Source organism: Sinocyclocheilus rhinocerous, unplaced genomic scaffold (genome assembly GCF_001515625.1).
Source record: "Sinocyclocheilus rhinocerous isolate Xijiao unplaced genomic scaffold, SAMN03320098_v1.1 scaffold1474, whole genome shotgun sequence".
Lineage (NCBI taxonomy): Eukaryota > Metazoa > Chordata > Actinopteri > Cypriniformes > Cyprinidae > Sinocyclocheilus > Sinocyclocheilus rhinocerous.
Genome location: NW_015655412.1, coordinates 190,392 through 214,229, shown reverse-complemented (window position 1 = coordinate 214,229; position 23,838 = coordinate 190,392). Strand labels below are relative to the sequence as shown.

The window sequence follows — 23,838 nt, the reverse complement described above, 5'->3', positions numbered from 1 at the left end:
GGTTAAAAATAATAATTATAATTCTTCTTAAATCTGAAACTCTTCCCTATACCAGATTCCCAGGTTCCAGGGTTCCATCAGGCGCTGCGTCTCCAGTTGCTAACTCCCTCTACCACATGGCTTTACTTAAGGAAACCTAAAACACCCTAGCACCCCTAGTGGTAAGGAAGAAAACTGCCCACAACATTCTTATTAACAGGCTCATGTCTGTTACTCCTCAAATATGGCTCATGAGATCCACTTTCCTGCACAGTTTAGCTCCAACTTTGATCAAACTCACCCACCTGTGGTTTTGTAATGATCCTCAAGACATGCTCAGGTGTGTTTGATTGAGGTTAGAACTAAACTCTGCATTCTCTAATGATCCTGAAGACATTTTCAGGTATGTTTGATTAAGGTTAGAACTAAACTCTGCAGGAAAGTGGATCTCGTGAGCCAGATTTTAGGATCCTTGGCCTATATGAAACAACAGGTTCTGAAAAGGTGTCTTTTGGTTTAAACCATTCCAGTTCAATTGAGTGGCTAAAAAATGGCCAGTCAATGTTGTTTGTATTCTCCTAGTTGCATTACAGGGCTGCCTACACAAAACCTGCATGGGCCCAAAGGTACAAAAGTTGCTCTGGACCCAAACGGACTGGGCCATCATGGGATTAATGTGGCAGTCCGCTAGTTTGGCCTGCTCACAGAGAGCCTGCGGTGAGCCCAAAGCTGTGGGCCTCACCTGGGCAAGCCCGCACTGGGCCTGTTTAGGTTTGGTGTGGGCTGGCCCTAGCCCACTGTGCCCGCAAAAAGCCAGCATGGGCCCCGCAAGGACATGTTTGCAGGGGTACTGGGTGCACATGGCAATTTGTGCACCAGGACAGGAATATTCTCCACATCAGTGCATACAGCCTTCTAGTGTAGAAAACCCTAGCACTCAAAACGGTCTCCTTTATTTAAGAAGAAAGACTCAAGTCAAGTCGAGAGCCCTGTTTATGGGTCAGTCTGTTTCCACATTCTCATTTGAGGATTCCAGACTTTGCAAACCTGAAACAACAGGTCTGTTCTGACGGGGATCGCCTAAAGAGGTGCCTCCAGGTGAAAAAACAGATTGAGAACCAAACTTGAGATCGCAACCGTTGTGCCCCTAGCAGAAGATGGTCTTTCTGTACCGTCACCAGAACTGATAAGATCAGTTTGATTGATGGAAATGCATAAAAGCATGACCTCGGCCATGCATGTGCCAGAGCATCTTTACAAAGAGGCGCTGGATATGACAGAGAGAACCAAAGAGGACACTGAGCTGTTCACTCGAAGCCAAAACCAGGCGAATCAGACTTGTGCTCTGAGGGTGCAACCTCCATTCTCTGGCCTGTGCCACGAAAGAAAATCCAGTTTCCAGCAGTGCACCGCCCTCAGCAACAGAAACTTGTTTTGTGCCCACATATGGCACAAATGCACTTCCCACCGGCACCGATTTTTGCAGGGTGATACGCCATACTGTTTCTCCTAAAAATAATGCAGCAGTTGAGAATGTCTGGAAGAATCCAGCTTAATGCAAGTAAGATTGCCAACAGACATGTGACAGACATGTGCAGAACAACAGACAACAGACAACCTGCATAGAGTATGAGTATATACCACTAGAAACACAGTCTGCTGCCTCGGCAGTAGAACTTCCAGGAATTCATTTTCTGTCCCAGTCCTTGCAGATGATCAAGAAAAATGTCTTGATGCTGACATACCGGCTCCTCGAGCTGCACTAAAATCACATAATCAGATATGCCCTGGAGTCACAAAGGAGCCAGAGCAGCATCTATGCACTTCGTAAATATGCAAGGCGCTAAGGTCAGGCCAAAAGAAGCACTCTAAATTGGCAAGCTTTGCCCTCGAAAGTGAACCTGAGAAACTTCCTGTGCTTTAGGTGATATGAATGTGGAAGTAAGGGTCCTTTAGATCCACCATGACAATTTAGTCTCTCAGTTGGATCTGCACCATGATATGATTCTGCCCTGGTATAAAAAAACAGCAATTATGAACAGTATAGGTTGGTTGAAAATAGGGCACAGACCACATCTTTTTTGGCACAGAAAATAATAATTATTGAACCTGCTTTTCTCCTGGGAAGGAGGCCCTTTTCTCCAAGAGTAGGCTCCTTTCTTAAAGAGTAATAGCATTTCCTTTCTAAGGGCGGGAGCTGAAATTGGATGTTGTGTACCCCTTTTTTATGCTTCGGAGAACCTAAGATGACACATCTGGCAGAAGATTCCACGCTGCCAGTTGGACAGAGAGAGGCATCAGGCACTCTGGTGCAAAGCTCTGTTCAGCCACATGACCCTTCAAGCCTTGTAAAGGTGGTATAGAGGGAGCTCACAGATTCTCCAACCACAGAAGCTGAGATATGAGGGATCTAAATCTTCGTGAAGCATATCTCCTTGGTCGGAACCCTGAAATTAGCCCTGAAGTTTAACCACATCACTCTTCCTTGCAATAAAAAGTTAATCCACTACATAGCGGTCACTGAAGCAAGAATTAGTTCAGAGAAATTGCTTCTTGAAGAAGAAAAAATCGGAGGGATGTTGGCACCTGCTGCAGCCTCGAAGTGAGCCTGTGAAAGGGAACATCTTCATATGTGTGCTATCTAAGCTGTACCTGGTTGGATACATTCATTGAGTTTGCAGTTGTAACGGACAGGCGTGACAATGGAGTTGTAGATCCGTTCGTGGTCAAAACAGGCAAGGTCCAACACCAGCAAACAACAGTATCCAAGCATATCTATGCTATTCTAATTCTTGATTGCAAAAGTTTTTTTTTTTTATAGTGTTAATTGCACAACATCTTCTTTGCTCAAGGTGCAATATTCTGAAAGCCAATCCCACAGTGTAAATAAATAACGTGATTGGCTAGCTTGCAGATTAGCTGGTATGGCTCTAAATTAAAATAATTACCGGACCCCTATATATTTTGTGAAGATTGATTATTCATAATGTGCATTTCACCTACCAGTGCCTTTTACACTCTCCCCATCACACAGGAATGACAACTGAGAAAATCAAGCTGAATTTGACATTTTATACATTTATTCATACATTTGTTTTATTTTTATTTGAAAAGGTGAATCAAAGTGTCATAACTTTTGAATCTTCAGTCTTTTTTTGGTTACCTCTTCTCTGCCTGTGTGGATTCCCTCTACATCTGTGTATCACGAGTTCAGTTACTGTGGGACAAACTATGTTTACCAGGCCACTGGGTCACAAACATCAGATTAAAGCAGCCCAAATGCTCTTGTTACGCTTCCATGCGATTGTGTAACCAGCTCTATCTGCATCAGAAAAATGTCAAAAAATTCCAATGGCCAAAACACTTCGAAACACTTAATCGATGAAATCACAAATTTATAATGATTTTATAATGAAACATTTGAACAAGTTGTGTTCAACCAAGTCTCAGCCTTTCTCATACAGAACAACCTCCTGGACAGCAACCAATCTGGCTTCAGAAGTGGACATTCGACCGAGACTTGCTTTCAGTTGTTGAAGTATATATATATACACCTTGCTACGTGTACTGCGTTCGGCTAAACGAGACTTGTCATTTGCACTTATATATTGTTGCTCTTTTGTTAGTTTTGACTGCTTTTATTGTCCTCATTTGTAAGTCGCTTTGGATAAAAGCGTCTGCTAAATGACTAAATAAAATAAATAAAAATAAATAAATAATGGTAGATGGTGACTCAAGTAACATCTTCATCAAAGCACAGAGATCATTCACCAAAATGAGGAGAACAATCAAAGATCCTTTCAGATCCGTCTAGACCTCCTTGAGTTACACAACACCTCTTCGCTCAAAATAAACTACACAGTATATTTAACTAGAATTTCCTGTCATGTTTTTGTTTCTGTTGCAGTTTTCTCTCTCCAGAAGGTTAGTTTGATTGCATTTGAAGGGTCTTTGTTGCATTGAGGATTTGATTGTGTCACATACCTGTTAAGGACTCATTTAGCAATAACATGGCAGACCGCTGGGTAAAGATGTCCATTTTTCTATTTTCCTCCTCTTCTTTTTGTGTTTTCTTCAGTTTGTCCACTGGACAGCTACACCTGAGCTGCCACCAGAGCTCACGATCCAGATAGACTTCCCAGCTAAACCGCGTTCACAGAATGTCTGTTTGCTTTGCTCTGTGCATCCAGCGTGTGTCCTTGAGCGCTTCTGCTGTGGGTGTGTGTGATCTGCGTTTGTGCGCTCTCATTGGCTCCACTGAATGATGCACTCACAAACCAGGAAACAGAAGCAGAGCTGCCTTGCATAATACCTCATGCTGAGGCCAGGGCCCCTTCAGGTGGGTTCACGACGGCCCTCTGTCTCCTGCTCTACCTCTTTTTTGTCTGTGTACCATCAAACATGTTAAAGCAGTTTGTTGACAGCAGCTTATTTGAACGACATGTCTTTTGCTAAGAAGTTCCGCTTTAGCATCTTGAATTTTATTCCACTTATTGCATGGAACAGAAGCATACAGACAGCCGAGATTTGCTTTGTGAGCCCTGTATTCAGTCATGAGGCCCCATATTGAGTTGCATGCCCTACTTGCATATGGAGTAGGTGCATGGTTGATGTTGCTCCATTCACACAGGACACGATTGGTCCAATCAGGTGCATTGCAATCCTGCGCTGCTTTACTCAAGCCTGTGATTACCCAAGCAAAATGCATTTTCACATAAGAATGACATTTACATAGATTAGAGCTATTGTGTGATTGAAATCTGAGCTACCTTTTTTTTTTACAGATTGCTGGAAGCTACAGAAAATAGAAGCTAATGGATTGCTGCAATTTGCAGAAACAACTGAAACGGGGATTTGCACTTGCCATTTCATGTCATAATTGTTGAATTCTGAATTAAAATCATAGGTTATACATTGTCTTGACTACTCATCAGTTAAATGTCTTGCGTCTTATATTCAACTGTGTTTTGTCAGCATTTAGTGTTCTACAAAGGGGGCTGTTTTAGCCAAAATAAACCCAGTCTTCCTGAGTGGTTACTCCACAAAGCTAGTTTAGACAGATGAGCTCTTAATAGACTGTCTGACAGTAACAGCTGACAGATGTCTAGATAACTAAACGTTTTGACAAAATATATTGAAACAACGAAAAACATTGGTTTTCCTTATCTCTTTAATTTTGCCAACAAATTCCATCCCATCTTTCGCATGGAAAATAAGGTCTGTCTTTCTAAGAAAACTGAATTTAAAACCAGAATACATGAGCTCATAATATAATCAAACAAATTAGGTAAAAAAATTAATTAATTAAGAGGGTTACCAGCGTTTGAGTTTAGGGTTAGTGGTTGGTTAGAATATATATGTTTAATTTAAAATATGTCTGTTGATATTGATTTTTCTTTGACAAAAATTTTATTTATTAAGTAAAGATCATGTTCCATGAAGATATTTTGTAGGTTTCCTACCGTAAATATATCAAAACTTAATTTTTGATTAGTAATATGCATTGCTAAGAACTTCATTTGGACAACTTTAAAGATGATTTTCTCAATATTTTTCCCTTTAAAATCTTAAATGATTCCCTTTGAGCTAAATTATCACTGTTTCCCTTACATCAGTAATGGCTATATATATATATATATATATATGTATATAAAACAGTAAATCATTCCCAAACATTAATAATTCAAATACAGAATTAAATAGAATAAAATAGTGCTATCACTAACTGAGGAAATGTGAAGGTGATAAGATGCTATTGTCAAATGAAAAACAATTTTCACAAACCCATATGTTACATGCATTAAACATTGCATCACACCAGGGGTTCCCAAACTGGGGCTCTTGTGAAAGTGATAACTGAATTTTTAGATTGAGTATTTGAATATTAAAGTTGAGTTTGACATGAAAACATACAATTAAATGAAATCTGTAAGTAACCACCTTTTGTATCTGCAATATATGCTGGATGGCTAGAGTAGACTGTGGTGTTAGAGAGAACTCCAGTATTAAAGAGGAAAGCGTTCTTCCTTAACTGTGACCTAATTCTGTGAGCAATGCTGACCTAGTAATGTCAGTGATTCATATCTTACCATTATAAGCATCTTCTGTTTAGCCAGTGCACATTTACAAATTGTATTTTTGTCATATGTTTTATTTACAATCTTGAGTGTGAATGGCTTTATATTACCTTTGGGTTTCAAGTATGCGCTCGCTCTCTGTGTGACGCTAAAAGGTAACAGGTTGCAATGGCGGATGGTGGGTTTTAAATAGAGGAGGAAAAATAAGAAATTATAGTGGTCTGTTGTGATCTCCCACTATGGACTTCTGATTGTTTGCTGCTGTAAAATGCTTTTTTTTTTCTTTTTTTTTTATATATAAAAAAGCAAATGATTGCACATGTACAGCAAGACTATATGTGACCCTGGAGAACAAAAGCAGTCTTAAGTCGCTGTGGTATATTTGTAGCAATAACCAACAATACATCGTATGGGTCAAAATGATCCATTTCTCTTTTATGCCAAAAATCATTAGGATATTAAATAAAGATCATGTTCCATGAAGATATTCTGTAAATTTCCTACTGTAAATGTATCAAAACTTTATTTTTGATTAGTAATATGCCTAACTAAGAACTTCATTTGGACAACTTTAAAGATGATTTTCTCAATATTTAGATTTTTTTTTTGCTCTCTCAGATTCCAGATTTTCAAATAGTTGTATCTCAGCAAATATTGTCCTATCATCAATGGAAAGCTTATTTATTCATTTAGATCATGTATAAATCTAAATAAAGGTTATTTGTATGGCAGTGGTGCTATATAGCACCTCAATCACCCCAAAGAACTGCTGAAGAACCAATTTGTGTGTGTGTGTGGCTATGGATTTTGCCTCCTTCTCCTCAGACTCGTCTTTTTACATCAGCAGATTCAACATGTTCACAAGACAGTACAGCAGTGCTTCTGACTTGAGTAATATTTTACGATGTTACAAAAATAAAATTACAAACAAAAAATACACATTCTGAGCAGGGCCGCATTAAGACCGCACTGGGCCCCGGGGCTAAGACTTACTGCAGGGCCCCCCATCACAATAATGATATATATATATATAAAGCTTTAAATGGGACTTTTATCCCATGTCAAAATTCTTGATGCAATGAAATGTCATAATTTTTGTTACCAATTTCAATATCACAAAAAATAATACTAGCCTAAGTAAAAATAAGCTTACTGAAGATAAACAGTCACACAACTGAATAATAAATATATTGTATAAAGAAAATGTGCAAATAGACTGAATAGTCTTCACAGTATAAATTCAATATACATTCATTCTTAATTATTTTACAAAAGTGATTCAGTCAAGGACAGTAAGTGATTTTCTTTCTGATGTTTGATTTACATTATTGACACAAATGGTAACAGTAGCTATATTAGACTGCTTTAGAGGAATAGTTCTCCCAAAAATGAAAATTCTGTTGATGTTCTAAACCTGTATGAGTTTCCTTCTGCTGTTGAACACAAAATAATATATTTGGAACAATACTGGTAACCAAACAGTTGCTGGGCCCTCACGACTTCCATATCTGAAAAAAAAAAAAATACACTATTGGAGTCAGTGGGGACCAGAAACTGGTTATGATCATTCTTCAGAATATCTTCTTTTATGTTGAGGAGAAAAAAGAAATTCATAGAGGTTTAGAACAATTTGAGGACAAGTATATGATGACAGTGTCTTCATTTTTGGGTGAACTATCCTTTTAAGATCTCACCATATAATCCAGGATCTCATATAGCCTAATACTACACATGCTTTATCTTTAACTATTAACGTTCATTTAAGACACAAATAACTGTTTACGAGGATACTCGCGAAGATGGGCATTTTGACACATAACTTTTTGAGCCCCTCTCTCTCAGGATTGCTGACATTTTTACTTATCAAATATTGTTCTTTGCGCGACCATTTCCAGATTACTCCAGAACGAAGTGAAGAGTGGAGGTGAATGCAGACATACTGGGCAGCGATCACCTGATAGATACGTGTCAAATATAGAATAAAAGCATTTGATTGGTAAACCAAATCCAGACTTTACGTTTCAATCTCAAATGGTAATGCATGGAATTTACGTAAAAGCTCAACTAAATAATAGCGCTAATAAGTGGGGGGCTCGCTCCAGTCAATCTACTCCACAGCCAATCATGGGCCCCCTCCTTGCTCAGGCCCCGGAGCTTCAGCCCTGCCTAGCCCAATGGTTAATACGGCCTTGATTCTGAGACATAAAATGAATTAATACTGAATTGTCCTTCTATTTTTCACCTCAAAATCTTGTGTAGGCTGTGGCTGACGAGCTGCCACTGATAGGATTTAACTCACAAAATAACACCCAGGTCATATTTCACCCCAAATTCAAAAAGAAATTAAACAAGATAAAGACCTTAAAGGAAGAGCAAGCAAAACCAAAGAATGAGATCTTGGGCAAAGCATTGTGCCAACTAGACTGTCGCTGTAGCATGATGCTTAGATGTACGTAGTTACGGTCGTCGTGATTTTGCCAAGTAAGACATGTTCCTGGATCAACATCTTTTGTTGATCCTGGATCAACATTACTGTCCAAAAATATAGACTAAACCCAGTCCCTACCCCTAAACCTAACCCTACCCATAATTTATTCCTAAAATCAGAGGGAAATGATAGCTGATTAACAAGAGTGTAGAAGCACCTAACCCCGATCGTAAGCCTAAAACAGACATTTCCTGAAAAGTTATATCTCAATTCTGATTGGTTGATTGGAATGCTGTTCCAGGATCAACAAGGATGTTGATCCAGGAACATGTTGTACTTGGTCAAATCACGCTCACCACGTAGTTACACACACAACAAGAACAACTTAAGTTAACCAGAGCTGAATTATAAAGCACTCCTTTAAACCAGAGTTACCTGAGTGAGATAAGAACATTCCCACTTGCTTTACAAAATCAGTCTACACTTTGTGCAAAACATGACAGGCATTCCATAAGACATTCAAATCAGTCAATAATATTCCTGAGCTAAATCTCTTACTAACAAACCTGTTCAATGCTTACCTGATGTATAACATTTTTAATTAAATTAAAGTTTTAATTGTATTTATTTATTTACATCTATGTTTGAATGGGATGTCCTGTCGTAGCCAATTAAGGATAAACACTAGCAATCTATGAGGCCATTGCAGAGCAATTGTTTCAAATCCCAACCTCTATATTGTATTATATTATGTTAACTCTAATCTGCAATCTTTCTATGTGCTGCGCTTACACTCTAAAGTGCGTTTGTGATATGCATGGTGAACAAAATGAGTTATTGCGCTCGGCTAGACATAAAGTGCTGTGCCAGTCAACACCATCATGGTGCTGCAAGCATCCTGGGATTCAGTCGGTTCCCACTCTTCACGTGGAAACTGACGTGCAGGGTTTGAAAGCTGATGCTTTATACTGAGAAGAAAAAAAAATGCTCCTGTGAGCCATTACTGAGAGTTCATAAGACCGCAGTAAACCACAATGACTGAGCTGCAGAAAGAAGACTAAAAGGTTTCTGGGTGGATTGCCAGCGGTAATAGCTTAATAGGAGAAGTGAGATTTTCTGCTCTAGTTTTCAAGCAGAACACGACCAATGTGACTGTAACACAATACGAGCGCGAATCTCTCTTTCTGGTATTTATCTCATGTCACCACAAGCGAGAGCTGGAAGTATAGCCTAAATGTTGCGCGTATATAAATAAATATATGGCTTAGATACATTAGAGGCGTGTATGTAGTTGCTGATTCTGTGTCCCCTCCCACCCGAGCTGGAGCGCACTGTATGCGCAGGAGAGAGAGAGAGAGAGAGAGAGAGTGATGATGGCGGAGGAAGATCGGCGCTGAGCGCATCTTTATATAATTGCGTTCACTGAGGTTATTGCAATTATAAAACATAATCGGCCTGCTCGCTAGATCCAGCCATGGGTAACGAGGCGAGCATGGAGGGCGGTGAAGGGGCCGCTATGGTGGGGATGTCGGTTTCAGCACCGAGCTCTGGACAGCTCCTGAAGCCCGTCAATGGCGCGGCGGCCGGCGCTGGAGCATCCCTCGAACCCAAGGCGGGGGTGAATAGGTAAGACCAAGGCTCGCTTTCCTACCAGATTATTTTACAACATGCGCTATAGGGCCATCTCGTTTGCATTTGTTTTCCTCCTCGAACGAGATCTACGATTTGACAGCGAGAAGCCGTGTGATTGATTGTGAGAGGAACGGATCGCTGTGTGATGCTTGTTTCTAGGCTACGGTCTCGGTTCACGAACATAAGTGTGCCGTTCACTGCGGAGGGGAATTAAAGACGGGGTTTCTGATGTGCTGACGTCGTCAGATCAGAGAGATCGACACACCTGAGCCTCAAGATGACAAAACCAAAAGGATGCTGAGAGAGAGAGAGAATTGTATATGATCGTGTCAATGAGAATTGTGCTCACATGCATTTACTGCCACACGCTTGAATATTTTCCCCACCAAGAATTACAAACAAAGCGTCATATTTGATGGTGGTTGTTCGTGAAATTATCAGTCATCGCTCCTTATGAGATTTGGCATGCATGCTATAGAAGTCGTCTTCAAACACATGATTTCATTTCTTAAGATTCTTTTCGTTACTGTTGGCTGCTGAAGTGTATCTGTGCATGTGTCGATTTCTCTATGAATCCTCATTCAGATATTACTGACAGCGAATATCGCTTCTTTCTGCAAATGGCTGGCGGTATGTGATGGAGGGTAAGAGTAGCTACAACTGTAAGTGCTTTTAGATGAAGAATTGATAGCACTGCAATACACGCACAGCAGCTCATTCATCCGTTCATCAGCAGCTCGACGGAGGAGTGACTCATATTTACATCCGAGGCTATATCTGATCTCTGGCGTAAGATGCTAAGAATAGGATGGGGTATTTGTGTTTTCAGATCCCGTCACTCACTACCACAGCACATCTGTGCTTTTATTCCGTCGAGGATGGCGTGGAGGAGTGTTGATTTTCCTTTGCACTCCAGCGATCCCTTAAAAACACACGCACAAACACCGCGCCTGCTTCATTCATTCTGGTCGCTCCAGTTTTGTCGCCATTCAGCGTCAAAGATGGCCCACGAAACTAGTTTAAACGCTTTCATTTATGCGAAACTGTAGTGTAATCTTTTGTAAACTGTATTTGTATTGTATTGTAATTATGAATCATTCCATTAGGCACTTTAATTCCGTTTTAATAAGCTATTTTTTATAATGTAATAATAATGCAATGTTGTCACCTAATCAATATGGTATTGTCAATTGCACATATGAAGTTGCATGTCAATACAAAAGTGGGTTGCAGGGATGCAGGCTCAGATCCTTGCTGTTGTCTTGCCATCAAATTTGCAAATAAAATTTCAGATGTATTATAGCCAGAATTGTCTGATGATGATCCAAGCCAAATTTGGTGGAGATCCAATGAACACTACACTGGCTGTGTCAAATTTGTTAGAGCACTAGGCTATTTGAAGGGACAGACATTTTGTAGTGATGTCCGAAACCATAGCTAACTCTACTGAGTGCACTTATTCGGTTCCATAATGCACTGCAATGCTGAGTGTACAACCGATGAACACTAGAGAAAGCCAAGAATGCAGTGTGTGGGTTGTGGCAAATTAATTCCTGTCTCACCAGAAGATGGCGTCCACAGCTGAATCGCACAGGTTTAAGTTCCCCAATAATGTATTAAAGGGGTCATATTAATGTTCTTTTTAGCAGCATCATATGACCCCTTTAATACATTTATTAATTACAATTTGTACAAGCTAGTTTCCATGACAGATTTCAATACAGATAATTTTGTTACTCCCGGAGCTTACCACATAAGCACTGCAAGCACATCCGCATTAACAGCATTTCCATTGCCCTTCAAATTGTGCAAACTGAAATTACGAATTGAAAATATGGCTAATGGAAACGTCAATTTCGCAAAAACTCGTATATATCGCAAAAAACGTTTTTACGCTCACATGAGGTGGTTTTTCAGGCAATTCGAAAAAGGAATATATTGCAAAACTGCAATGGAAACAGTTTTTTCCCCCCCGCATTTATATTACCTGGTGTGCATAAAAAAATCACATGATCATTCTTTAACTCTTTCCCCGCCAAACACGGAATTTTCTGTTATTCATGAGACGACGCTTCCATGCCAAACATGGAATTTTCTGTGTTTCCGTGATTTCACTGTTATACACTGTTTTACACTGTTTCACTGTTATATGCTATTACGCATCTCCTGAAAGAGTTTAGAATCACTCGATCAAAAACACAGATGAGGAAGATGCAGAAACAAGCGATCTCGTATGTAAGCATATGCATATGAAAAATAATGCGATTATCAACAATAAACAGCATATAAATGAAAACTGCCTAATGTTACAGAGTGAAATGTTGATCCAGGAAGTGGTGAAGGACTGTGCAAGCTTAGGGAGTGCTGATGGAAGCCATCTACTGCACATTTGGTTTGATAATATTACTGAATATGATCCAGATGTAGTATTTGATAAATATGCGATTTTCTCAGCTTTTTGCTTAAAATGTTTTTTTTTTTTGTTTTTTTTACGAAACCTATACCTACATTCAAGTATTTATAAAAAAAGAATGCTTGAAGCTAGAATAAAAAAAAAATATATATATAAAAAAAATACTTTTGACAAAAGTTTTTTTGTTTAAAATTAGAGGGTCTGTTCTTTATTTTGATGTATTGCATGTTCAGATATTCATACAACAAAATATTCTAGGGACCATGAAATTTTAGTCCAAATCCTCAAAAATGCTGGCGGTGGCTGGCAACTTTTTTCCAAAAACGTTTGGATAATGTTTGGATAACCCCTTTTTATACATTGCACACGTCTGCGGTGCGTTACGGCTCTGACACGGCCACCGGAGCTAATCACGGCCACTGAAGTCAATGCTTGTGTTTATACCAGCTGCGCCGAGGCACACAAGCATCCCAGTAGTGGCTCTCCGTGCTGCTTTGCTAAAGATACACGCATATGTCTCCTTTGATTAAAAACAATGGCTAGTGCGGTGGCTGTGATAAAGCTACCAACATCTGTCACCATGACTTATCGCGAGAGGAAAAAGTTACATTTTAGTCGCATAACATCGTTAATGGAAACACTGCCATTTTGCAATCGTTTTTAATCTACATTTATAAAATATCGCAAAAGTTTTGCGCAAATCTGTAATGGAAACGCACCTTTATTAATAAACAGCAAGCATAAAGTATGCAAAAGCGGCACCCCTTCCAGCACACTCAGTATCCAAATTCGCTCATTTTTTTCATTTACTTAAGTGGACAAATGTGGGAAATGTTGGAGTGATTTTTGATAAGCAACTGACAATAAAATTCAAAATGGTGGACAGGCATTCACAAAGGTTTGGAGGGGATTTGAATATCTCATCAGCCCTGAAAATAACTGAGTATGAGATACCGACAATGCTTGCAATGGAATAAAACAAAACAAAACGAACTTATCAAAAACTAGACTTTTCTTATTCAAATACGGCAGAGAAGTGTGGTGCTAGTGCAACTCGAACACTACTCAACTTCATTTAATTAAATTTTTTGATCTGTAAAACAGGCAAATTTTTCCTAAATAAATAGGAAGAAATTCCCATTTAATGAATTGTCGAAGAGTAGCAGTAGGTTAGCTACAGACAGTCTCATCAGAATGTCATACAGTAACACTGTAATGCATATGTGTGTGATCCTTTCAGTGCAACCTATAATATTTAAGAGTGTGTATGTGTCGCTCTCGGCGCTTCTGCTTGCAGCTGTCTGTCACGCCACATCAAAGAGCGTTAAAACGGCATTTATGGATTTAATTTCCTGATAAAATATACATAATTTAGTACCATTACACCCCTAGAAAACATTTAAAACACCAAAACTGCACTTACCTGAATAAGAATGTGTCTGGGCAAAAAGGCTGTTGTTGTAAATAGGGAGCTTTTTCATCATCATCTTTTTTAACGGCGATTGAAAGAGGAAGCAGAGCTGGAAATAACGGATATAAAGTTTCAGTAATCCACCAATAGGAATAAGGGAAGACACAAAGCAACCAATAGCATTGTTGAATGGGCTGAGATGTGGACTGCCACTAACCTGCCAGCAGTTTATATGTGTTTTTCCAAATAAAAGCCAAATGTTAACCATAAGTTAACATATTCCATGGTGTGCCATAGCCAAGCCACATATGGCTCTCAGTTGGGTGCTATCATCTGGACCATATACCTCAAAAAAAATGTCATCCAAAAGAAAATTCCCTCCAATTCTAAATCCATGGCAAAACATATACGGTTAAAGTTTGGCCCATATGTGCTCAGCCATGCCATACCTAGGCCAAATGTGACAGCTATCAGCCACATTTGGCCCAAACGTTCTTGCTATCTGGGTATGAGCCTGTGTTTAAAAGGGTTTTGCATGTGTATAGATGCTTTTCGAGACACATGAGAATCGGTTTGGAGTGCGGAAATGCAAGCAGTTGCCATGGTAACAAACGTTGTGGTCTGCTTGTGCTAGCGGGTGCAAACATCCTGCACCTGAGGCATTTACTGTATAAATATTGTATCAGCGTGTCTATTCACACTAAGTGCAAATAGCCCGCTTTGTTGGAAGAGGCTAATTACACTAACTCTGCCCACCATTGCCCGGTATTATGGAGAGTAAAAACGCCGATTTAGTTTTTGACGCAACCGACACAAGTTCGAATCTGCCTTTTCTGGATCCCAATCTTCTCCTTACTCCCACTGCATGTCAGGTTTTTTTTAAATGTAAATGAAGAAAATTGGAAATAAAGAGTCTAACAATTATTTTATAGATGTATAATTAAAATCTCATTGGTCAGATGGACTGGCATATTGACCGCAACATATGAAGCTCATTTTGTCACCACACTCAAAACCATAGCTCCCTTTCTGCACCTTTGAGAATCTGTTGCTAATGCTAAAATAGCTTCTGCCATACTGTATGCTGTGTTAAATGACATGTATTTAAGCAGTTGGCTTTTATTGTGATTTTATAGTTGTTACACTCTGTTATTCTGTTAATCGGAGCATAGCTGAACTAAATTAACGTCACAGGACAAAGCATAGTCCCTGTTGTATTATAACCACATAAATTAGAAATACCGTTTGATCGGTAATGAATAAAGGCATCTCTGATTGATAAATGACATGCTGAGGCTGCAAAATATACAAGGGCTGTCCAGGAAAGTATCCAGCCATGTAATATGAAAAATACGAGTTGAGAGATGCAGTACCACGAAAACGGCCACAGCTATGGGCAGCTTTATCACAACAATGCATCACGTCTCGTGCAGAGTTTTTTTGGCTTTTCCCAAAACTAAAATCACCTTTGAAAGGGAAGAGATTTCAAACCGGTTCCGATTCCAACAAAGTGTTTTGAACAGTGGAAGAGACGTTGGCAGAACTGTGTGAGGTCCCAAGGTGCCTACTTTGAAGGGGACTGAGGCGTCCTTATCCTATGTACAATGCTTTTGTATCTTGTATCGATAAATATCTCTTTTTTTTCCTTTTACATGGCTGGATACTTTCTGGACAGACCTCATAGACTCTTTTTGTCTTTCGTGGCAGGCACCTCTAGCAGTCATGCATGATAAATCAGCATGATTCTGATGAACGAGCTTGGCAAGCAGCACAATTGCACGTACAGTGTAAAACAGTGATTTCCAATCCTGGGGGCCCACCGCTCTGCACATTTTGTACGCTTCTCTTATCGGACATACTCAGTTCAGTTAATAGAGCTTTCTCCTAATGAACTGATAATCTAAAAATCATGAACTAAGACACAAAATGTGCAAAATAGTGACTCCTCAGGACCAGGAACTGAAATCCATTGGTGTAAAATGCTCTTAATACCTTGTATATAGTTATAACCCGATATCATGAAAGCACGTTTCAATGGCACGATTTTCTGTTTCTATTCGGCGTACTATTTATACGCAGAAACTGACTTTGGCATGCATATTATACACAATGGGTAGGATTAGGGGTGTGGGGTAGATGCATATTATATGTATGCCAAAATGCATATCATATGCACGCAAAAACTGTGTATTATAAGCATGTCAAAGTCAGTTTCTGCGTGTAAATAGCACGCAAAATACAAAAAAAAAAGTGCTATTTGTACGCATTTTCATGAGACCGGGCTCTCAGTTCACTCTCAACATTGCTTGATGTATAGCTTACTGTACTATGAGTTTTGGATAAAATAACCTGTTATTCTATCAAATAATTAGGCTGGAAGGCTGTATATCGTGTATGATATGTAATATTCATCACCACTGATAGCAGGACATCACTGTGCCCCAAAAACCCCTCAGCATCATTCACATGCATTCAAACATGGCGTGCCAAGATTTGGGTTAAAATTTATTGCGAAAAGTGTCTTTATCAGAGCAGGTCTTCTTTAAGGAAACTTGGAGCTGTGTTAGTGTGTAGCCTACAGTAAGGATTTAGCACATAGACAGCAGACTTCATTTTTTATGTGCACGATAGTTTACCACATTTTTTCCCTGTTTCAACACCCAAGTTACAGCTTTGCAACACTCCATGAGAACAGACTTACCTTAGAGTTGCTGGTTGAGACACTAATGCTGTTCTCAAGATACTGTAGTCTTACTGAGTGCATGCGACAGAGGTGGCAGCTCGAGCTGCGTGAAAGAAAAGCGAAGCGCAATAAGCAGGCTGGTGTTTGGGCAAGGCTAATGGCTGGACCCAGCAGACATTTACATTTAGTCATTTAGCAGACGCTTTTATCCAAAGCATCTTAAAAAATCAGGAACATCACAAGCAATTTAACAGTACACAATTCCAAGATTTAACAGTAGGCTAGAGTAGAGACGAAGTAAACTACCCATCTAATGTACTCTATGTTTCTTGAACAATACAACTGAAGGCACAGCTTTCTAAAGCTGTGCTGCATTTTAATTCTAACTGAATTGCGGCTGGACAATAATATCCTTACTCAGGAGCTCAGCTAGACAGACCGGCTACTTTTGGCAGGGACAGAAATTGATTACAGTATATCAGCCAAAGGGTCCGTAAACAAAGACTATTGAATATTCATCAATGACATTTCATCTCACTCCCTACCAAGGAAATTCTGTTTACATCCCTCTAAAGCTGTCAGCTGGCTTCCCACCTAATAACCCCTGGGGTTTTTGGTTGTAACTGAATTCAGTGACACTAATCTGAAGAAACGTCCATCAAGTTGAACTGAGGTAAGCCTTTGGCTTGGATGGCATCTGTGGACAAAGCTGATGATGTTAATGATATGTTCAACATATTGCTCAAACAAGCTTCTTTACATGCTTAAAACTCACAGCTATTCCCAGTAAGCGATCATTACCATGCAGCAGTCATTTTTCACACCAAAGTCACCATTCCATAAAAACACAATTAACCCATGAATTCTTGTTGGTCACAAAAAGCATCTGCATCTCGTGTTTCGGTATAATGGATCTCTGATGTTGATGGGGTGGACATGTAATATCTTCAGAAATATTCAGACAGCAATGAGCCAAAAACGTATCATTTTTGCTCTGATTAGGGGATTTAAATTCTTGAAATCTGGCAACAGCATCCATGAAAGCTTGTAGAGGCGTTACCAATGCAAGATAATGCAAATGTTGCATTAAAATGAAATGTTTTCAGGATAAATAACCAGTGGGCAAATATCACAAACAATTATGCCTTATAATTATTCATAAATTATGCTTAATAATAAATGAATCAACACTTTTCTCATGATTAGTTCATATTGGCGGCTGTTATAGTAAAACCTCAGTAAAAGTTTTCAAACGAGGTCCACATTTAATGCTCATTTCATATGCAAAGATGTTAGCCAATCAAAGCAGTGCAGTGGGCTTTTACATTAAAGTCTCACAGCAGACACCAAATTGCCTTCCAATAGGGCGTTTAAATCAGAGGCTAAGATTCAATGACCATTTATATCAAAATTATAAACATTTTTGATGAAAAAACAACAACAACAGCAAAATACTAAGATTATAAGTGCACCACAGGAAACATTATAAAAAATGCATTTCATGCATGTTTTTAATTTTTACAGTATTTATTTTTTCTTAAATAAGATACATTCACATGGGATATAATTTGAAAGCATTACAACTAGATGTTTAAGAAACATCATCAGTAGATCAAGTTCCTTTTTATGTAGCAGTTCACAATAAGAACAGTAACATTAATTATTAAGCAAAATTAAATCAGCAAAAACGCAAAATCGCTTGTGTCTGCAACCCAATGTGACATCATATTGGGATAGGCTCCAGCCATGACTGGTTACAGAATTTACCCTATTAGCTAACGCTGTGTTCTATTTGCCTAGTAAGTCAGATTTCGGTGCTGGAAATTACATCACAACTGACTTGACCGTGTTCCAGCACACAAGTTGGAAAACCAAGATGGACACAACCATTGATATCAATACCAATCGATAAAAGCACATAGAAAGTAGTATTTTGCACCGACAAGGCCAACATATCATGCACACCAGGAGTTGGCAACCTTTGGCACATGTGCCAACAGTGGTACGCAGAGGGATAATCACTGGCATGCAAGCAATAGGGAAAACTGCACAGCCTGTTAGGAGCTATAAATACTATTAAAGTATGAGAATTAACTTGCGCTAATCTACAGATGCGCGTGGCTCCAGCAAATCATGCGCGCCACTCCTGCGCATACGAGGATCTTCAGATCAATGCCTCAACGGTCTAACGGCGCTAGTCAATGTCAAAATAATTGAGATCTCCAATCAAATCAAAGTAGGTTTACTGTTCACCACAGCAGAGCGCGAATTCCTGCGCGAAGCGTCAGTTTAGCGTCGAAAGAGAGCGAGGTGAGATGGAAGTTGCAAATCATTTAATATTAGTCAACTGTTTTACGATAGAAATGTTAAATGACTGACAGCTATATCCAGTGATGCAAACTACTCGACTTTTTTCTCAAATATGGCTATTTTGAGAGAGAGAAATTAAAGTTGCATGTGAATTACCTGCATCTGTGTCTCTCTTTACAAACAATAAAGCTGTGAGTTTATTTCAAAAACAGCAATTTTACCCCCTCATTGCTGAGAAATATAATGTAGCGATTTAGTATCGACTCATAAAAGTCGCAGGGCAGCGTCGACAACAAATTTCTGAGCTCCTGAATGTTTCTGTGTTTGCGCAGCGCAGTCTACGATCTTTGTGTGTGAGTGATGTGTGTGTCAATTAAAGCTCAGTGATTAACCTGAAACGTTTCAATGCACAATTGGCCTGTCACACACACATACAGTGGTGTTCAGTAGATTGGCACAGCCATTAAAAATGCCATTTCATGCCCAAAAGGATGCCGACCCCTGATGTACACAAATAGAGGTTGTATAGTATTGTGTGCACCACTGAGTTTAATACAACAAACAGAAATGCTAATAAACAATATATTACTACTGTTTCACTTCTGTTGATGCACTGAACAGCCATATTGGATTCTGAATTCATTGTTCAGTTTATTCGAGTTTCCGAGTTGGAACCCTGACTTGAGGCAGTGTTCCAGTTATTAAGTTCCTACTGGAAACTTGCAATTTATGACTTCTGAATACAAATGGAACGCACCATTAGATTCTCCTCTGAATGAGCTGTAAACGGCTTGCTATGTTTATCTACTAGAGCAACTAGAAAAACACAAGAATGACTCATTTATATGGTAAACAATCAAAATGTTCTGTTGTTGGCTGTAAGAATGAGCATAAGAATGTTCATTTACTTGTGGCAATTAAATTTGAAGGGAATATGCCGGAAAAAATAGGCAAATAATTATGTTATGTTAACAATTTTACATCAGACTGCTTTGTAAACAAGGGTCAATACTAGGCAGGATTTGCACCAAGTTATTCATAAAGGACAGATCTATATCAACTATCCACGATCCAATTTCATATCCAGAAGATATATTGCGTTTTATACTTTGTGCATGTTTGCAGATGAGTTTGTGAATGTGCTTATCAGTATGTTGCACGGCTAATGTAAATTAAGTGTTAGCGTTAGTTCTGGCAGGTCATGTGAGTCAAGCTTGCATCAGCTGATTCTCAGCTGATCACATCTACCTATAGAAATATGACACCTATCGCGGCATTCCTATATAAGCTCTATTCAGTATTATTCAGCAGCTTTATACCGCCAAACCAAACTTTATGCTAAGTATCTATCATTTTGACGATAGTGGTCCTGACAGAACTAAACTTACCATTGTCTCTAATTGTATTCACAGAGACCAGAGCTATGCCGTCATTTTAATGCTTAGAGATTTAAGATTTTCTCAACTTAACTGATCTAAACAAGAGAATAACAAAGAGTGGCCTGGGCGCTATATGTGTCCTTCCCCATACTGTAAAAATGTAAGAAAATAAATAAGGTCAATTTTGATTTCTAACTTTATTGTGGGATGGTTGTTGCAACAGTGTTGATAGAGCACTTGTGTGGTTTAATGTGGGTTTTTTTCTCCATTAAATAAAATGCAATTAATACTGCTCAGCATTCAAATACGTAAGGAATAACTGACGACGGGCCGTTGAATTCTTAGAAAATAAGGCACACCAGAGGTGTGCCTTATTTTCTAAGAATTCAACGGACCGAAGTCAATTATTTCGCTTATACTACGGTTACCACACATCAAGACATCGATCAGATGATATATTTCAAGGCATTTATTCGGTTTTTGTACTTAAAACGCTATGGTGAGTAGGATTTATTTCTTCCGCATCTCATGATCCAACGCCTCCGTTGCTATTTCCAAAACCTAATTTTAAACCTAGTAACGGAGGCTTGAGCTGTTGATAGCAGACTAATGCAGTTAATAACTTAATTATTAGAGAGAGAGAGAGAGAGAGAGGGATTATCTCTGTTGAGTCTGTGCATCTCTCAAAAGTGTTCGGCAGCAATGTCTCTACTAATAGTGAAACTTTAAGTTCATTTTCCTCACGAACAGCGCTGTTGTTACCTTGCTTGTGAGAAGTCATGCAGTTTTTAAGTTGTTAAACTATACTGATAAAATCGCCAGAGTAGCGCTAACAACATTAGCGCATATGCAAACTGTATGTGCACCTGTGAGGGAGAGAGAGCGGGAGAGATAGAGTATGTGCTTAAAACGTAATTGTGTGGCAAAAACATGGAAATTATCTGTCGTTTTTATCCCATTGCTCACTATATTTATTTGTTTGGCCAGTGTCGTTGTGAGTTTTGGTTATTTTGCTGTTCTAGGCTATAAGGACCTTTGAAATAACTGAAATAATTTGGCGAAGTGATATGGAGATGTAATGCGGTCAAGAGCTGCCTAGAACTACATTTGCCGTGTGATTCCCTGAAAATAATTGCACACCTTAGAAAGTGTAAATACTGTGATGTTTTGTTCCCTCCCAGACACCTCCCCCCAACAGCAGGTGAATCAAGTAAACACATTTATAACAGAGAATAAACAGTGTCATCGCCACAATGCCCCCTCCTCAGGTTTCCTCGTCCCCAAGGAAGGTGAAATCCACAAAACGCTGGGGCACACGAAGTGCCTCCCTGGGCCGAAGCCATGATCCAGTCTTCGCTCTTGTGGTCTGCTGCGGGCCACTGGCAGGTAGCCCATGCCTCAAGGGGTTAGTCCACCGGAACTCCACACTGAACACTTTCCAGCTAGCGTTAGGGTCGCTGCCCTCAAATCCAACACCGCAGCTGCCTGGAGTAGGAAGTCGATACCCAAGAGACAACATTCCGGAATCTCCGCAACCCAGACCCGCATCACTGTGCTGTGTCCCTCCACCAAGATTTCTGCCTCACAACGGCCCATCAACGTTGCTTTCTCACCCATGACAGTCATCAGGGGAAATTGAGCGGTCTGAAGGACTCTTTTTGTCAGAAATTTAGGATGAATAATGGTGACTGTAGAACCAGTATCCAACAAGGCACGCACCGGTTGTCCATCCTCTTTGGCCTCTATTCGGCAGCACGCTACTGGACTAACCAAGTCAACGGCCTCCCGCGATCGGAGTGCTCGCGATGCAAATATGTTCACCAAAAGCACGAGACACACTAAAATAGGGTGCGGGGGACTTTTGTCTAGTTTTAAGACAACATTCTTGATCATATTCATTCAGCAACAGCGGCAGAAAAGGATTAGTGGGCGCTAGCGCGCTGATCAGCGCATCTCTCTCCATTACGGCCCGCTTTCCCTCGGGATGACGCTCCCGTCCATACCGGGGCTCTCCCTGGCTTTGCTCTAACTTCTCAGTGGATAACTGGAGCGATCTTACCGGTTTATTCTCCATTGTCTTCTGGGAATAATGAACAGAAAGCTGTGGCAATGATCTCACTTCTGACACCAGTGTGACGTTTTGCACTTTCCCAGGAGAAACAGACAGGAGTCGAGAATCCGGTTTGCAAGCACCCAACGGGCTGTAATTTATTTCCTGAACGTTACAACCTGAAACGCGGGTATCAGGAGGTGTCTTAACTTCCCAAAAACAACAAAACGCCAGAAAGAGCTTGCCTAACTTGCTTTTCGCCCCGCTCACAGCCGACTCACCCCTCCTTTTCTTCTCTTCCTGCCTCCGCGCTTGCCCCTCCCTCCTCACTCTTTCCCTCCCGGACACCTCCCCCCAACAGCAGGTGAATCAAGTAAACACATTTATAACAGAGAATAAACAGTGTCATCGCCACAATACATTAACATTGCCATATCCATTACTACTGTATGCCAATCTCTCTGAGAGTTGTCATGGCAGAACTTAATTTCCCCCTACATTTACAGGAAAAATAAATTATAGCAACACGCTAATATGGACTGAATGTGTATTACTGCAGAACTCCTCTGACCTGTTATCACTTAAATTGTGTGCCTTTGTTTTTATTTTCTATCATTTTGAACTTGATATTGCAGTCAATTTCACTGTGGACTGTGGACAAACAAGTTACATGCAAGCAAAAAAAAAAAAAGACCAAAGAGATGAGAAAGATTAAAGCTAGGTGTTTGAAGCCCCATCTGTGCTTTATTCTGTACTCATGCATGGAAATCAATGAAAAGCAGACAATTACAGTGTGTGATGTAATGTGTGTATCAGGTTAGAAGCATTCATGCCTTTGAAGCTGATAAGGATGACCCAATGATGCTCTCCTGTGGTCATTTTCAATTGCAAAATTAGATTGAGGAAGTAAATAGTTGAGGAAGATGAAAGTTAAAATGAGCTGATGCTGCTATTGTTGGTCAAAATAAGCACCACACTCGTGAGCTTTCTCAGCTCATTAGGTATTATTTCACTTTATGGACAGTTTGAATGTACAGTAGACAACAAGAAAACTTCCAGGGACAGGCTCCCCAAAATGGGAAATAACTAATAATACGAGTCATATACTCATTAAAGGGTTAGTTCACCCAAAAATGAAAATTAGCCCATAAATTACTCACCTTCAAGTCATCCTAGGTGTATATGACTTTCTTCTTTCAGACGAATCCAGTCAGAGTTATATTTTTAAATGGTCTTTGATCTTTCAAGCTGTTTAATGCCACTCAGCGGGTGTTGCATGCATCCGTCCAAAAGCAGTTAAATAAAAAGCGCCCATCCATAAAAAAAAAAGTGTCTCACACGGCTCCGGGGGGTGAACAAAGGCCTTCTGTAGTGTATCGATGCGTTTTTGTAAGAAAAATATCCATATTCAAAACGTAATAATCACTTTAATCTAGCTAATCTATACACCTAGGATGACTTGAGGGTGAGTAATTT

General features: G+C 39.6%; 1 protein-coding gene across 1 annotated transcript in view; it reads left to right on the top strand.

Moving 5' to 3' along the window:
* Positions 1-9,839: 9,839 nt before the first annotated feature.
* LOC107718261 (protein bassoon-like) overlaps positions 9,840-23,838 on the top strand; it is a 75,457-nt gene continuing 61,458 nt past the window's right edge. The window contains exon 1 of the mRNA XM_016525257.1: positions 9,840-10,110. Within this exon, the coding sequence (XP_016380743.1) occupies positions 9,959-10,110 (152 nt within the window). The 5' untranslated portion in view covers positions 9,840-9,958. The remainder of the gene's footprint in view (positions 10,111-23,838) is intronic.